General features: G+C 37.2%; 3 protein-coding genes across 4 annotated transcripts; 2 read left to right on the top strand and 1 right to left on the bottom strand.

Moving 5' to 3' along the window:
• The first annotated feature begins 253 nt into the window (after positions 1 to 253).
• Positions 254 to 2,364, top strand: LOC103857480 (auxin-responsive protein IAA13). Its single transcript, XM_009134672.3, has 4 exons — positions 254 to 1,071; positions 1,411 to 1,806; positions 1,893 to 1,954; positions 2,032 to 2,364. The coding sequence occupies exons 1-4, from the start codon at positions 851 to 853 to the stop codon at positions 2,079 to 2,081; spliced, it is 729 nt and encodes a 242-aa protein (XP_009132920.1). The 5' UTR covers positions 254 to 850; the 3' UTR covers positions 2,082 to 2,364.
• Positions 2,365 to 2,466: 102 nt separating this feature from the next.
• LOC103857479 (uncharacterized hydrolase YOR131C) lies at positions 2,467 to 4,008 on the bottom strand. Its single transcript, XM_009134671.3, has 5 exons — positions 3,626 to 4,008; positions 3,392 to 3,434; positions 3,230 to 3,290; positions 2,980 to 3,114; positions 2,467 to 2,816 (listed from the first exon to the last, which is right to left on the bottom strand). The coding sequence occupies exons 1-5, from the start codon at positions 3,960 to 3,962 to the stop codon at positions 2,652 to 2,654; spliced, it is 741 nt and encodes a 246-aa protein (XP_009132919.1). The 5' UTR covers positions 3,963 to 4,008; the 3' UTR covers positions 2,467 to 2,651.
• A 60-nt stretch (positions 4,009 to 4,068) lies between these two features.
• On the top strand, positions 4,069 to 14,710 carry LOC103857478 (myosin-10). Of its 2 annotated transcripts, XM_009134670.3 has the most exons (42): positions 4,073 to 4,727; positions 4,809 to 4,919; positions 5,012 to 5,155; positions 5,251 to 5,396; positions 5,493 to 5,649; positions 5,730 to 5,788; positions 5,884 to 6,043; positions 6,286 to 6,435; positions 6,504 to 6,640; positions 6,726 to 6,872; positions 6,964 to 7,065; positions 7,388 to 7,445; positions 7,532 to 7,633; positions 7,733 to 7,770; positions 7,861 to 7,987; positions 8,072 to 8,242; positions 8,317 to 8,448; positions 8,536 to 8,645; positions 8,764 to 8,824; positions 8,959 to 9,136; positions 9,217 to 9,422; positions 9,510 to 9,629; positions 9,737 to 9,835; positions 9,924 to 10,136; positions 10,226 to 10,369; positions 10,467 to 10,616; positions 10,706 to 10,870; positions 10,957 to 11,159; positions 11,302 to 11,416; positions 11,511 to 11,531; positions 11,607 to 11,684; positions 11,774 to 11,944; positions 12,029 to 12,181; positions 12,294 to 12,470; positions 12,832 to 13,134; positions 13,214 to 13,284; positions 13,366 to 13,462; positions 13,538 to 13,594; positions 13,704 to 13,760; positions 13,872 to 13,952; positions 14,052 to 14,128; positions 14,225 to 14,710. In XM_009134670.3, the coding sequence occupies exons 1-42, from the start codon at positions 4,725 to 4,727 to the stop codon at positions 14,337 to 14,339; spliced, it is 5,166 nt and encodes a 1,721-aa protein (XP_009132918.1). In that variant the 5' UTR covers positions 4,073 to 4,724; the 3' UTR covers positions 14,340 to 14,710. The 2 variants fall into 2 exon arrangements, with proteins under 2 accessions (XP_033143063.1, XP_009132918.1); XM_033287172.1 differs by having other exon boundaries at positions 4,069 to 4,727; positions 9,217 to 9,629.
• Positions 14,711 to 14,818: the final 108 nt, after the last annotated feature.

The raw sequence follows: 14,818 nt of genomic DNA, 5'->3' as shown, positions 1-14,818 counted from the left end.
CTATACAGTATATTGAAACCAAAAACATCATTAAATACATATATCGATATGCATAGCATAAAAATCTAAGCTCAAACGATCGATGATAACATTAAGTGATGGAAAACATATTCTACAAGATAAGTCTCAATATTTGAAAAAATGATTAGTCATTCCAATAACATTTTAACAGTGGTGTCTCCACTATCTTTCTTTATATATGGCAATATTGATCAAAATTCAACCTTTTCAGAACTGGCTAGTCATATACTTTCATATATATTCAGCAGTTTTGTCTATGTGAATACAAATAAAATCTATATGGCAATCATTACAAGGAATACAAATTCTTACAAAAATAGAAAAAGAAAGAGTAATGTTTAAACAAAAGCTTTCCACAAATTAAATAACAACACAAACAACTGTTTTTTTGATATATAATTTTAAAAATATGTTCTGTTTTTTTTTTCATTTATAAACAAAAGAGAGCACGACAAGTTTGATGATGTCGGAAAGAAAAATTAAAAAAAAATGTAATAATAAAACAAAATAAGATAATAAAGTAGAAAAGGACATTGAAGAAAGAATGGTATTGTTGTTGGTATGGTCACTACCAGACATATGGGTCCCGTTTCTCATCACCCTCTCCACCACCTAATCCTTTTCTTCTCCCCCAATTCTTGAAATCTATCTTTAGATTTCAAGAAACCCTTAAAGTCCTCTCTCTGTCTCTTTCTGTTTGTCTGTTTCCTTATCTCCTCCTGAATTTGCACTCCCAGGTGTTTCCAAGTCCTTAACTTCTAAAACACTCTCTCTCTCTCTTGTATTTAGTTTTGGATTCTTAGAGCTTTTATTTAGTGGGTTTTCTAAAATGATTACTGAGCTTGAGATGGGGAAAGCTGAGAGTGAGCTAGAACTGGGACTAGGGCTGAGTCTTGGCGGTGGAACGGCGTCCAAGATTGTTAAACCAGGTGGTGGCGGCGCGTGGGGAGAGCGTGGGAGGCTTTTGACTGCAAAAGATTTTCCTTCAGTTGGCTCTAAACGAGCTGCCGACTCTGCTTCTCACGCTGGTGCATCTCCTCCTCGTTCAAGGTTCGTCTTTTTAAGTCAAGAATAAAAAGAAAGATTAATCCTTTCTTAGCTTTTTGGCTTCAGAGGAAACATAAATTGAGAAATTTTTGATAGAATAATCTTTGAGAAAGTGTTTATGCTCTATGCGTGATGTGAAACTCTGTTCTGAGAACAGAGTTTCTCTAGGAAGAGTTAACGGTTCTTAGGGTTTTAGCTCAGTGTTGATTCCCTTAAAGGAGTTAGTATTTGGCTATTCAGACAGACCCAATTAACTTGTGTAGTAAGAAAGGCTCTATTTTGATATGAAGAGTCTTGAAAAAGTTGAATATTTATTCATGATTTTACTTTGTGTGTTAGCAGTCAAGTTGTGGGATGGCCACCTATTGGATCTCACAGGATGAACAGTTTGGTTAATAACCAAGCCACAAAGAAAGAAGATGATGGTAAGAAGCAAGCCAAAGATGATGAGACTAAAGATGTTACAAAGAAAGTGAATGGAAAAGTTCAAGTTGGGTTTATTAAGGTGAACATGGATGGAGTTGCTATAGGAAGAAAAGTTGATTTGAATGCTCATTCTTCTTACGAGAATTTGGCGCAGACACTGGAAGATATGTTCTTTCGCACTAGTCCCGGTACTATAGGGTTAACGGGTCAGTTCACCAAACCGTTGAGGCTTTTAGATGGATCTTCTGAGTTTGTACTTACTTATGAAGATAAGGAAGGTGATTGGATGCTTGTTGGTGATGTCCCATGGAGGTAAAAAGATCTAAAAGCCATGAGTTTATATCATCTGTTAGAGTTTGATGAATGTTTTATACTGATCTTTATTGTATATATCTTAGAATGTTCATCACGTCGGTGAAAAGACTTCGGGTGATGAAAACCTCTGAAGCTAATGGACTTGGTATGTAGACTATCTCGTCTTGATTTCTCTTATTGTTTTGATTACAATCTTGGACTAAAACATTTTGGTAAATGCAGCTGTAAGACATCAAGATCCGAAGGAGAGGCAAAGAAACAAACCTGTTTAGCTCTCTTTTCCACATTACGTTATTACAGTTTTTTTTTGTGGGGTTTTTGCAAGTCTGTGTTACTTGTGAAGCAAGTATAAGGAAGAAACAGAAGCTAGATTGGTCTTATCGAGTTTGTGTATGCTTCTTGGTTCTTCTTATGGTTTTTTAGGGTTTTCTTTTTTGGTTGCTGTCTTTTTTTCTTTCTGTTGCGATTTCATCATATACTATGGAAGAGAATGCTCTTTATTTCTTTTACCACACTGTAAATATTTGAAGCTTATCTAATATCGTTTTTGTGGTTTTTGTAACAAAAACTTCTGTTTTATCATGAGTTTGCACTGATTGATCCAAGAAACAAGTCTCTCTATATCATCAAATGGTTAAAAACTTAACATATGCACCATAAAACATAAGCTGGCGAGTGAATAGTCATTTAATATTTATGGCTATCCTGAACAGATAGAAAACTGTGTAATGCCAGTATCTCTCTTACAATAGTGATTCTAATGCAAACTACAGCCTTTGTGCTAAGTAGAAGAATACTTTGGTCACTGAGACTACAAGACATAACCTTGGAAAATAAGAAAGCTATGGGCTCAAGTCGAAGTTTGTCTCCAATATGTTGAGAATTTTGGACAATGAATCAACCTTAAAATCAGGATGCAGTCCGGTGACAGAAAAATCATCTGGCCCATACCTTCCGGTTTCATCTAGCAAGCATGTGAAGGCTCCAGCTCCTTTCCCACATGCTATCTGCAGAATCAAGTGAAGAAAGATCAGTTTCAGACAAATGGGAAGAAATAGTCTGTGAGAGTTGGTAGGCATAACACGGTCGATATTTAAGCTTCTTTCATGCATTGCTTAAAAGATTTTGATATACATAAAGATTTTTATCATCATGTGCCACACCACTCACATCATCTTTTAAGCTGTCACCAACCATCATGACTTCGTTAGGTGGGATATCCCATGTAGAACATATGTGCAGCAAAGGGTCAGGGTTTGGTTTATACGGACGAAACTCTCTGCCTAGTGCCGGAGTAAAGATAACCTAATACAATGAAAAGTAAACTTATGAAGGCCTCTCTGACAGCAAAACCAATCAAGCACAGATTTGACAAAAAAAATGTCTTTAGTTCTGAGATCTGGCTTAGAGCTTAAAGTACCTCAAAACGTTGGTGGAAGATGTCAATGGCCTTCTTAACATTGCGTGTAATCAGCCCCCTCCTACAATAAAAAATGAAACAACGAGTTGCATTAGCTTATCCTCTTAACACTTGAGTACATTGCATCCTTAACATAAAAGCAAGTTTATCTAAAAAGCATACTTTATCTTCTTGGAATCAAGAAAGCCACATAGCTCAGCAGCACCTGAAACACAGTTTCACCACATATTAGAAGAGAAATCAAACCTATAACCACCAAATAAACACAGCAGGCATTCAAACTACTTTCAAAACACATCACAAGATCCAAAAAAAATGTTATTTTCTTCAAAGTTTCAATCTTTATCAATTGCAACACTACCAAAGTCTCAATCTTTAACCAATTGTAAACCGTACCGGGCATGATTTGGAGCTTGTCGATTCCCTGTTTCTCGAAATCGGCGATGGTTTCGTACGCCTTCTGCTGTTTATCGGCGCTCCACGACTCGATGTGGTGAAGAATGTCGATTCCGGTGGGGCTCTCCGCCTTGATGCGCTTGTACTCGTCTTCACCTAAGACGGACCTGTACATTGCGGCGAAATCGATGACTGGGACTGTTAGAGTTCCGTCCATGTCGAACACGACGCCTCTGAGGCGAGATTTGGCGTTGGTGGTGAGATTCGCCATGGAGATCGAAGAAGAAGAAGGTCTGAGTGTGAGAGAAACAAATGTTCTTGATAAGAGGAAAGTCATGGTTAACTGTCATCGAGGCACATTCGTTTTTTTATACGGTTCATAATTAATCTGTTTTTTTCTTTTCTTCTTAAATCTATTTTTAACCAATCCGGTTCGGTTTAATTGAAATCATGAAATAGTTCGTTTTAAGGAGAGGCGATGACGCGGAAGAGATCCTCTATTCTGCTCCCATCACTGAACATGCGCGACGTTGTCATTACCTTCTCCATTGAGATCGAACCGGATTGGTTTTCGCGAATGTTGGAAATTGAAATCCGGTTTGGTTAATAAGGGTAATTTTAGGAATAAAAAAAGCGAAATGACTTGCATGACACGCTTACGTGGATTCGCTGCTCTCTCTCTCTTTCCAGGGAGAGGGACGAAATGAAGCATTATCAAATAAGGGAAAAAACAAAAAACAGGAGAGAAAACCAGAGGGAAAACGCGAGAAAGTTAATTGGTTTCTGCGAGAATCTGCAGCTTTCCTGGGCATTTTTTTTTGGTTTAAGCTGAAGGAGGCTGGTCTTTGATATTGTTGGTGATATCTGTCTTCAAACGTGAATGTAGTTTTTTATTTTATTTTTTACGTCTCCCAAAATTCTGAAGCTTCGAGAGAGAGAGAAAGAGAAACGTTCGTGATAAATATATTTTGTATCTGATTCAACATTAATTGGATCGATGGTGGAGAAATTTCCCGGGAAACACCTTCTGATTGGGTTCTCAGGGATTATTTCTAATGTTTTTTTCCCGTTGGAAATCTAACCAGATTTGGACGTAATAATGGTAATAATTAAGAGACTCTCTTATTAAAATCTGCATTGCGATTTTCTTTCGTGTTGATCATGTTGTTACCTTTTTGATCAGGCTGCTTTGGGGTCGCTCGTCTGGGTAGAAGACACAGATGATGCCTGGATAGATGGAGAAGTTGTCGAAGCTAACGATGATGATGTCAAAGTTAACTGCCAAACCAAGACGGTTAGTTATTATCCCAAGGACCCTTTGCTTGGCTCTTAAGCTACATGATGATAGGTGGTGAACATAAAGTCCTCATATTTTTTTTTATATAGGTTGTGGCAAAGGCAAATGCTGTCTACCCCAAGGACCCTGAGTTTCCTGAACTTGGTGTCGACGACATGACCAAGCTTGCCTATCTGCATGAACCAGGGGTTCTTCTCAATCTAAAGGCCCGGTACAATGCAAATGAAATATATGTAAGCATCTAACCTTAGGATTTTTCTTTCATTCATTACACTAGCTTACTATCATTCACAACGTAGACTAATTGGTTCTTGAAATGTTTTTACAGACATACACAGGGAATATACTGATAGCTGTGAATCCCTTTAAAAGACTACCACACCTATACGGAAATGATATAATGGAACAATATAAAGGCTCTGACTTTGGCGACTTAAGCCCACATCCTTTTGCTGTTGCTGATTCTGCATACAGGTTATCTTCTCTTTTTTTTTTGTAGATGAAACTTTTTTAACCAGCACTAGCAGTTTTTTTTTTTGGGACTCACAAATAACAATCATTAAAATTTAGAAAAATGATCAACGAGGGAGTAAGCCAGGCGATCTTGGTGAGTGGAGAAAGCGGTGCTGGGAAGACAGAGAGCACAAAGATGCTCATGCAGTATCTTGCATTCATGGGTGGAAAAGCTCAGAGTGAAGGACGATCTGTAGAACAGCAAGTTTTGGAGGTAAATAATAACACTATCTACATTCTTATTAAACAAAGATGTATTCTTACTCTTCTTGACTTTATGTTTCTGTTCTGCAGTCTAATCCAGTTTTAGAAGCTTTTGGTAATGCAAAAACCGTCAAAAACAATAATTCAAGGTGGGAATGTCTTTAACATTTCTTGATATTTCCTGTTCTTGTTATTTTGTTGAAGCCACAACTTGACATATATATTGGTAAATCTCATATTGCAGTCGTTTTGGTAAGTTTGTGGAGATTCAGTTCAACCATATGGGAAGAATCTCAGGAGCTGCTATTAGAACATATTTGCTTGAGAGGTCAAGAGTTTGCCAAGTTTCTGATCCTGAAAGAAACTATCATTGCTTTTACATGCTTTGCGCTGCGCCAGAACAGGTAACTATGGTCCCTTCCATGCCTACATTCAGATCCGGCCCTGAGATTTGGTTGTAGGCGATTTAGTAAATATTTTATTAATTTTTTTTATATATAAATTTGGGAGCTTATTTTTATGTAATTTTCTTCAAAAATTCTGGGAGCTATACGCAAATGTTTCATTCAGTTTTGCGTAGGACCGTCTATGTGTACATTAGTAGCACATGTGAAAGTTCTGCATGTCTAATGCTTGAGTTTTTCAGGAAATTGAGCGGTACAAGTTAGGGAAACCAAGCACGTTTCACTACTTAAATCAATCGAACTGCTATTCGTTGAGTGCACTTGATGATGCCAAGGAATATCTAGCTACGAGGAAAGCTATGGAGGTTGTTGGGATTAGTTCTGAAGAACAGGTACGTTTTGGTGGTCATTTTACATGATCAGTAATGAGGAAAACTCTTCTTACATTTTACTTTTGAAGGATGCAATCTTCCGGACAGTTGCTGCTATCCTTCATCTAGGAAACATTGAGTTTGAAAAGGGAGAAGAAGCAGATGCTGCAGAGCCTAAGGACGATAAATCTCGGTTCCATCTGAAAGTGGCTGCAGAGCTTTTCATGTACATTCTTCAATATTCTGTGTTCTTGAATAACATATTTATTTTCTATAGGAGTTAGAATTATGATTGATATCTCTTGGTATAGGTGTGATGAGAAAGCTCTAGAAGACTCCTTATGCAAAAGAGTGATGGTGACTCGTGGTGAAAGCATTACAAAGTCGCTTGACCCTGGTAGTGCAGCTCTAAGCAGAGATGCTCTTGCCAAGATTGTCTATTCTAAACTGTTTGATTGGTAGGTTTGCAATAATGGACTCTTTTCGAAGGGCTTAACGTCATTCTTTAGATTTAAATTGCTAAAAGGTTAACAAATTTAATTCTCTCAGGCTTGTGACCAAGATCAATAACTCCATTGGACAAGACCCAAGTTCAGAATACATTATTGGAGTCCTGGATATATATGGATTCGAGAGTTTTAAGACAAACAGGTGCTTAACCGGTATGCTCTTATATTCATCAAATGTTAAATATACCCTTTTGTGATTTGATTTAACTAGCTATGTTGCTTACATATATGATTTCTGCCTTAGCTTTCAAGTTACTTAACTAGGATGACACATAAATGAGAAATAGTCCAAATTTTTTATTCAATAAAAAAAACAAGTTACTTAACTAGAGCTTTTCTTGTAGTTTCTGACAATATTAATCTTCACACTATTGATCCTTCCTTCTGTGGTTCAACTTATAGCAGTAATCATGCTTTTGTTAAAATTCCAACGTTGACTTTCTCTTTTCACAAACATTTTGTAGCTTTGAACAGTTTTGTATAAACCTGACAAACGAGAAGCTCCAACAGCATTTCAACCAGGTTGGAGACTGGTGCTCTTCTCAGATCATTGATTGATCTGATTTTACGTTGATCCATATTCATGCTTGTGTTCCTCTCTTTTACAGCATGTGTTCAAAATGGAGCAAGAAGAGTATACTAAAGAAGAGATTGACTGGAGTTACATAGAGTTCATAGATAATCAGGATGTTCTTGATCTTATAGAAAAAGTAAGTAGTAGCATAATGAGTAGTATTGCAACCTATGATCTGTTTACTAGTAGAGATATATTGATTTTTAGTTTCTAACAACAATTGTTTCATGAACAGAAACCTGGTGGCATTATTGCCCTTATAGATGAGGCCTGGTAATGTATCAAAACATCATCTAATTTATTTATTAATCTCTTTTTAGTCTACTTCAATATGTGTGTCTGAGTTTGTGTTTGCCTCTACAGTATGTTTCCAAAATCAACACATGATACACTTGCACAAAAGCTATACCAAACCTTTAACGGCCACAAGCGTTTCACCAAACCAAAATTGGCTCGTACAGACTTTACCATCTGCCATTATGCTGGTGATGTTAGTGCCTCAGAAGCGTGTGCTTATAAATGTTTGTCTTGAAGTTATTGTTGGTGTGATGACTGTACTATTGTTTAATTTCAGGTCACTTATCAGACTGAACTATTTTTGGACAAAAACAAAGATTATGTTGTTCGAGAACATCAAGCTCTCATGAACTCTTCAGATTGTTCCTTTGTCTCATCTTTGTTTCCAAAACTACGATTAGAATCCTCCAACTCATCAAAGTTCTCATCAATAGGCTCTCAGTTCAAGGTCTGGAGTTTTTTAATTTCAACAAATTATTCTCATACATTATACGGTGATTTTCACTATGCTCTAAAATACAGCAACAACTACAATCTTTGCTCGAGACGTTGAACACCACAGAGCCTCACTACATACGCTGTGTTAAACCAAACAACGTTCTTAAGCCAGAGATTTTTGAGAACATTAACGTTCTGCATCAACTTAGGTGTGGGGTAAGCTTAATGTTTCAGAGAACCTCATGCTTTTATTTTTTGCAACTGCAACAAAATTTTGATCTCTACATCATTTTCTGAGCTCAGGGGGTTTTGGAAGCCATTAGGATTAGTTGTGCTGGATATCCTACTAGGAAGCCTTTCAATGAATTTTTAACTAGGTTCAGAATTTTATTCCCGGAGGCTACAAACAAAAGGTAGATTCACCATTACTAACTTTCGCAATTAATATCTTAAATTATTAGTCTTAATGCAAATAATAGTTGATGTTTTGACTCATATAAAACACTTTCCTGCTTCTGTTTATGTTTAAAGCTTTGACGAAGTTGATGCTTGCAAAAAGCTATTAGCAAAAGTGGAGCTAAAAGGTTTTCAGGTGCGTTCTCATATTCTTATCTTATAGTTCGTTATTTTTTATGACCAAAAAACAAATAAAGGATACTGCCATTTACACTTTCGGTCACACTTCACAAGACTCTTATGTCACTACATTTATCTTTCAAATCACAGATAGGGAAGACAAAGGTGTTTCTTAGGGCAGGTCAGATGGCAGAACTGGATGCTCACCGATCTGAAGCTCTTGGCCACTCAGCTAGGATCATACAGAGAAAAGTCCTAACTTATCAGTCCCGTAAAAAATATATGATGTTGCAGTCTGCTTCAAGAGATATCCAAGCCATTTGTAGAGGTAATACATTTTGTGCTAAGATTTTTTAGCTTCATAGTTTTTCATGTCTCATTAGGCTTCTTTCTCCCATATGACTACAGGGCGCATGGCGCGGCATCAGTTTGAGTCCATGAGAAGAGAAGCAGCTTCTCTGAGAATTCAGAAGCAGGCACGGACGTATATATGCCACACGGCCTATAAGAAGCTGTGCATTTCAGCTGTTTGTGTTCAGACTCAGTTGCGTGCAATGGCTGCTCGAGTTGAACTTCAGTACAGGAAGAAGAGACATGCGGCAATTATTATTCAAGCAAGTTTTAAAACCTCATTTTTTATGACAAATAATTTTTCATTCTTTTTGATTATCAATAACATGCAAAAGTTACTTATTCCACAGAGTCAAATCAGAAGATGTCTGTGTCGTCGTCGGTATTTAAGAATGAAGAAAGCAGCTATTACCACTCAGTGTGGCTGGAGAGTAAAAGTTGCACGCCGAGAATTGCGGAAGCTTAAAATGGTGACATTCTTTCTTTACCTTCCATGAAACTTATGATTGTCAACAACTTCACTGGATCATATGCATGCAGCTATGTGCCTACGTCATAATATTTCTTTGTATTCCAGGCTGCTAAGGAAACAGGAGCCCTCCAAGAAACTAATACTAAGTTGGAGAAGGAATTAAAAGAGCTCACTTCAATCTTAGAGCTTGAGAAACAGATGAGGGTACATGTTGTCACACATGACTTTTCACATGGAATATTTTATTTTCTTAAACCATAATATGAGGCATCTGATCTGGCTACTTATGCAGATGGAGCTTGAGGAAGCCAAAAATCAAGAAGTGGAAGAGTTGAAAGCAGCTTTAAATGATATGAAACTTCAGCTGGGGGAAACTCAAGAAACCAAAAGCGAAGAGATCTTGAAGTTGCAGTCCGCTTTACAGGACATGCAATTAGAATTTGAAGAACTTGCTAAAGATCTGGAGATGACGCATGATCTTGCCGCAGAAAATGAAAATCTCAAGGTAAGGCCATAAAGGTTTTATATTGTGGTTGAAAGTTACATAACATTAAAATTTTAGTAGTATGATTTTGTGTCCTTATAACTTCATAGGAGTTGGTGAGCTCATTACAAAGGAAAACTGATGAATCCGAGACCAACTATGAAGAAACAGGTAAGCAAAGTGAAAAACAGGAGGTTCCCGTCATTGACAATGATGCAATCATCAAACTCGAAGCTGAAAATCAACAACTAAAGGTAGGCTTTCTTGATATTGATTCTGAAACACAATTTTTATTTAATTTTTTTTCTCTGGATAATCTATATATCTCATTAAGCACACACCATTTATTAGGCGTTGGTCAGTTCATTGGAGGAGAAAATAGATGCCTTAGACCGAAAACACGACGAAACAAGCTCAAACATCACAGAGCAGTTGAAGGAGAGTGCTTCATCTGATTATGAGATTGTCAGTGATCTTGCAGCTGAGAATGAACGTCTCAAGGTAAAGCTTTGCAAATTCTCTAATCATGCTTATTTTTAATGTTTTCATGATTGTTTTTATCGTTGGTCTGATGTATGACACTTTTTCAGGCACTGGTGAGTTCGTTAGAGAAGGAAAATAACAAAAAAGATGGGAGTGATTCATCAAACGAGCAAAAGGAGGAGGGTACACACATGATTAAAGAAGAGAGTTCAACAGAGGATATTGATAATGAAATTACCAAAAAACTTGCTGCTGAAAACAAAGAACTATTTGTAAGTTTTTTCAGACAATGTATCCTTTCACCATTACAAGTTTGTGTGGGTAATGTCTCCCTTAAAATTTATTGAAAATTCCACAGGATCTGGTAGATTTGTTGGAAAAGAAAATAGTTGAAACAGAGAAGAAGTATGAGGAAGCAAGTAGACTTTGTGAAGAGAGGCTTCAGAAGGTTGTAGACACAGAGAATAAGTATGAGGAAGCAAGTAAACTTTGCGAAGAGAGGCTTCAGCAGGTTGTAGAGGCAGAGACAAAACTAATCGAGTTAAAAACATCCATGCAAAGGTTTGTCTATCTACATCCTCTCATAATTTATTCAACATAATTCGTATTAGATTAATTCAACTTCGAGGTGACGCTCCATTGAGTTACCATTCTTAATCAAGTTACTACATATATGCATTACTTATTTACTTCTTATCTTTAGGCTTGAGGAAAAGGTCTCTGACATGGAGACAGAAGACAAGATTCTCCGGCAGCAAGCACTAGCTCATTCAGCTTCCCGGAAAATGTCTTCTCAGATGTCATTTACAGGACCTCCGGTAAACTCCCTCTATGCAATGTCTCATATATTCTTTATATAAATTTTCTTCAAGAAAAGTCTTGACCTCTTCCTATTCATGTACCTCTTGAAAGCCAATGGAGAACGGACATCATGTAAGTGGTCCAAACTTAAAAGTTGGATGAACTGTTATTACATACACTTTTAATCATCTTTGCTATTTCTTACAGGCATCATTGGCTCCTATACCATCAAGAAGGTTTGGGACAATTTCTTTCAGGCGATCTCGGATTGAACGACAACCCCATGTAATGTGCCTAACGGAAACAAAAACTAACAATGTGAGATACCTCTTAAGCATTGGTTAAGTAGTTATGTTATGTTTTTGATGATGCAGGAATACGTTGACGTCCTTATCAAGTTTGTTTCACAAAAGGTCGGATTCAGCCATGGGAAGCCTGTTGCGGCGTTCACAATATACAAATGTCTCATACACTGGAAAGTATTCGAAGCAGAGAAGACCAGTATCTTTGATCGTATGGTTCCTGTTTTTGGTTCTGCTATTGAGGTAACCTAAAGTTTACATATTAGTATCGCTTTGTAGCATTCATGGTTTGCACATCATGTTTCTTCTTTTATGTCCCTTTGCTAGAATCCGGAAGACAATGATCATTTGACCTATTGGCTAACAAACACATCTACGCTACTGTTCTTGCTTCAAAGAAGCTTGAAAAACCATAGCACAAGCAGTGCAAGTCCGAGGTTACCTCCTCAGCCGACTTCATTTTTTGGTAGGATGACACAGGTAACAACATATTATTCATTGTCTCCAAGAATAGCATGTTGAAAATGGTCATAAATCTCTAACTTAAAAAGTTTTAACGTATCTTGTTGGGGCATGACTGGCTATGTCTCAGGGTTTCCGTTCACCCTCTTCGGGAAGCCTTTCAGGAGACGTAGTGCAACAAGTAGATGCTAAAGTTCCGGCTTTGCTTTTCAAGCAGCAGCTCACAGCTTACGTTGAAACGATATATGGAATAGTGCAAGAGAATGTGAAGAGAGAATTAGAGCCCGTGCTCTTGTCATGCATTCAGGTAAACCCATCTATATATGTGGTTTCCTGAAGAAAAAAAATCATACTCCTTTCGTTTCAATATAGACGCTGTTTTAGGTGATTGTTATTGTTTCACAATAGATGATGTTTTTCATGTATCTAGGTAACTTTCATTTTATCAAAAACTATGGAGCCAATTTTGTTTTTACTATTTTGTTTATAAGTGAAAAAATTGTTTGAAATTATATTTTCAATGGCATTTTAAGAAAAAAAGTAAATTTTTTAATATGTGTGCAAAGAATCAAAACTTCATCTATTACGAAAGAGAGAGTAACTCTTAAGATCATGAATCATTGCAAGATATGGTCATCTCACTTGTTAGTTCTCAACTCATGGCTCAGGGACTGAAAGATTCATCAAATGAGCCCTCTTCAGATGACTTACCAGCTCAGTCATCTGAACAGAACTCACCAGCAAAGTCATCTGAACAGAACTCACCAGCAAAGCCATCTGAAGATAAGATTCCACCAGAAAAGCTGCCTGAAGGTAGTTCACCAGAAAAGCCGTCTGAAGAGGACCCACATGCAAAGATATCTGAAGAGAATACACCGGCAAAACCATCAGCAGACAATGCACCAGAGGAGACTTGGCAAGGCATCATAGATCTATTGAACCGGCTTCTCGGCACATTGCAGAAAAACTACGTAAGAAGTCTTCTTTATTCGAGGGTAATTTTAACTGTAGCTACTTAAATGTCCTCTCTGAGAAAATTTCTTGTTACAGGTTCCTCTGTTTCTTGCTCAGAAGATATTCAGCCAAACATTCCAAGGCATCAACGTTCAAGTCTTTAACAGGTAAACTACACTCCCCTCATCAACCTTGTATAAACCCCCCATCAAACATTGATCTGAAAGATGTAACATAAACCAATGCAGCCTCATGCAACAAGAATGCTGTACATTCAACATGGGCAAAAGGGTGAATGCTTTCTTAAATGAACTAGAGGCATGGTGTAGCCTAGCAACTGAAGAGGTAAAAGTTCATTTGCCTATCTTAGTAACCAAACAGCTCAGTCTTTTGATTGCAACTGAAGTTTCCTGAATGCAGTTTGTAGGGTCTTCATGGGATGAACTCAAACACACAAGACAAGCCGTGGGGATCCTGGTCTGTCTTTTCTTTTTAAGAACCAAATTTACAGAAAACTTAAATTTACAGTACACCACTCTCTCTCTTCTTTCTCTGTCCTGAATATATCAACTGATTCCTCTTTCAGGTTACAGAACAAAAGTCCACGATTACATATGATGATCTTACCACTAACCTCTGTCCGGTAACTACTCTCTCCTTTCCAAGATAAATAGAAAAGGAAAGGTGCTTGGAGAATGCTAATACTCACACCCTATTCTGATCTCTCTATCTATCTCTTTCTTTAATCTCTCAGGCTCTTAGTACTCAGCAACTGTATAGAATATGTACCCTCTGCAAAATTGATGACGACAAGGATCAGAACGTATCGCCAGACGTATGTTTCCTCTTCACATCTGTCGAATATGCCATAATACATTTTTCCAAATCTCAATATATCATTTCATTATCTAATTTATGTTTTCTTTCAATGCAGGTGGTTTCCAACTTGAAACTACTAATCACAGATGAAGATGAAGACAGCCGTTCGTTCTCGTTAGACAATGATTCCAGGTACTAAAAATATTAACGACTTGTAAATTTCTCGCAGTTATTCAGACATTATATCACCACCATAACACCTCATGAAATTGTTTTTGTGAAACTCAGCATCCCCTTTGCAGCAGATGAGATCTCCAACTGCATGCAAGAAAAGGAATTTACCAATGTAAAGGCAGCGATCGAACTCGCTGATAACCCTAACTTCCACTTTCTAAAGGACTGAGACCTATTTGGTCCGTTCTTCATCTGACAACTGAAATTGTACAGTATTCGTTTACTCCCTCGCATAGATTTACGCTATGTAGAATCCTACAAGTTTCGTCAATAGGGGTTTCAGAGGGCATCTTGAACTTACGTCTCTCCTGATTTGATTCTTACGTGTTCATTCTCTTCAGGGAGGTTAGGTTAAAGCAGACAATATTTTACTTGTGTGGCAAGAAACATCTCTATGTACAACTAACCTTTTGTAATCGGTTTTTTTAACCTTTTGTCATTGGAGAAATATTGATAGAGACCCTTACTGGGTTCACACACAATATTGGCATTACCATATTTTTAAATTTGTATGATTTTGCATTTTTTGGTTGTAAGGAAGATGTGGCTTCCCACTCTTAGACATCAATTTATTTTGTTGGTAATGTGTTTGTTACCATATTATATATATAAGCTACCTTTATGTGAAAACATACTGATGTTTCAAAA

The sequence above is a fragment of the Brassica rapa genome, chromosome A03 (assembly GCF_000309985.2).
Source record: "Brassica rapa cultivar Chiifu-401-42 chromosome A03, CAAS_Brap_v3.01, whole genome shotgun sequence".
Lineage (NCBI taxonomy): Eukaryota > Viridiplantae > Streptophyta > Magnoliopsida > Brassicales > Brassicaceae > Brassica > Brassica rapa.
Note: the sequence above shows the minus strand (reverse complement) of the source record. Positions and strands in the feature narration are given on the sequence as shown.

What these genes read in the sequence shown, in the direction of transcription:
- LOC103857479 (XM_009134671.3), bottom strand. Translation starts at nt 3,962, where the DNA reads ATGACTTTCCTCTTATCAAGAACATTTGTTTCTCTCACACTCAGACCT. An exon ending in CAAGCTCCAAATCATGCCCG is followed by an intron (nt 3,435 to 3,625) that starts GTACGGTTTACA and finishes ACTGTGTTTCAG; the next exon opens with GTGCTGCTGAGCTATGTGGC. An exon ending in CTTGATTCCAAGAAGATAAA is followed by an intron (nt 3,291 to 3,391) that starts GTATGCTTTTTA and finishes TTTTTATTGTAG; the next exon opens with GAGGGGGCTGATTACACGCA.
- LOC103857480 (XM_009134672.3), top strand. Translation starts at nt 851, where the DNA reads ATGATTACTGAGCTTGAGATGGGGAAAGCTGAGAGTGAGCTAGAACTG. An exon ending in GTTGGTGATGTCCCATGGAG is followed by an intron (nt 1,807 to 1,892) that starts GTAAAAAGATCT and finishes TATATATCTTAG; the next exon opens with AATGTTCATCACGTCGGTGA. An exon ending in CTCTGAAGCTAATGGACTTG is followed by an intron (nt 1,955 to 2,031) that starts GTATGTAGACTA and finishes TGGTAAATGCAG; the next exon opens with CTGTAAGACATCAAGATCCG.
- LOC103857478 (XM_033287172.1), top strand. An exon ending in GTTGCTGATTCTGCATACAG is followed by an intron (nt 5,397 to 5,492) that starts GTTATCTTCTCT and finishes ATTAAAATTTAG; the next exon opens with AAAAATGATCAACGAGGGAG. An exon ending in CTGAAAACAAAGAACTATTT is followed by an intron (nt 10,871 to 10,956) that starts GTAAGTTTTTTC and finishes AAAATTCCACAG; the next exon opens with GATCTGGTAGATTTGTTGGA.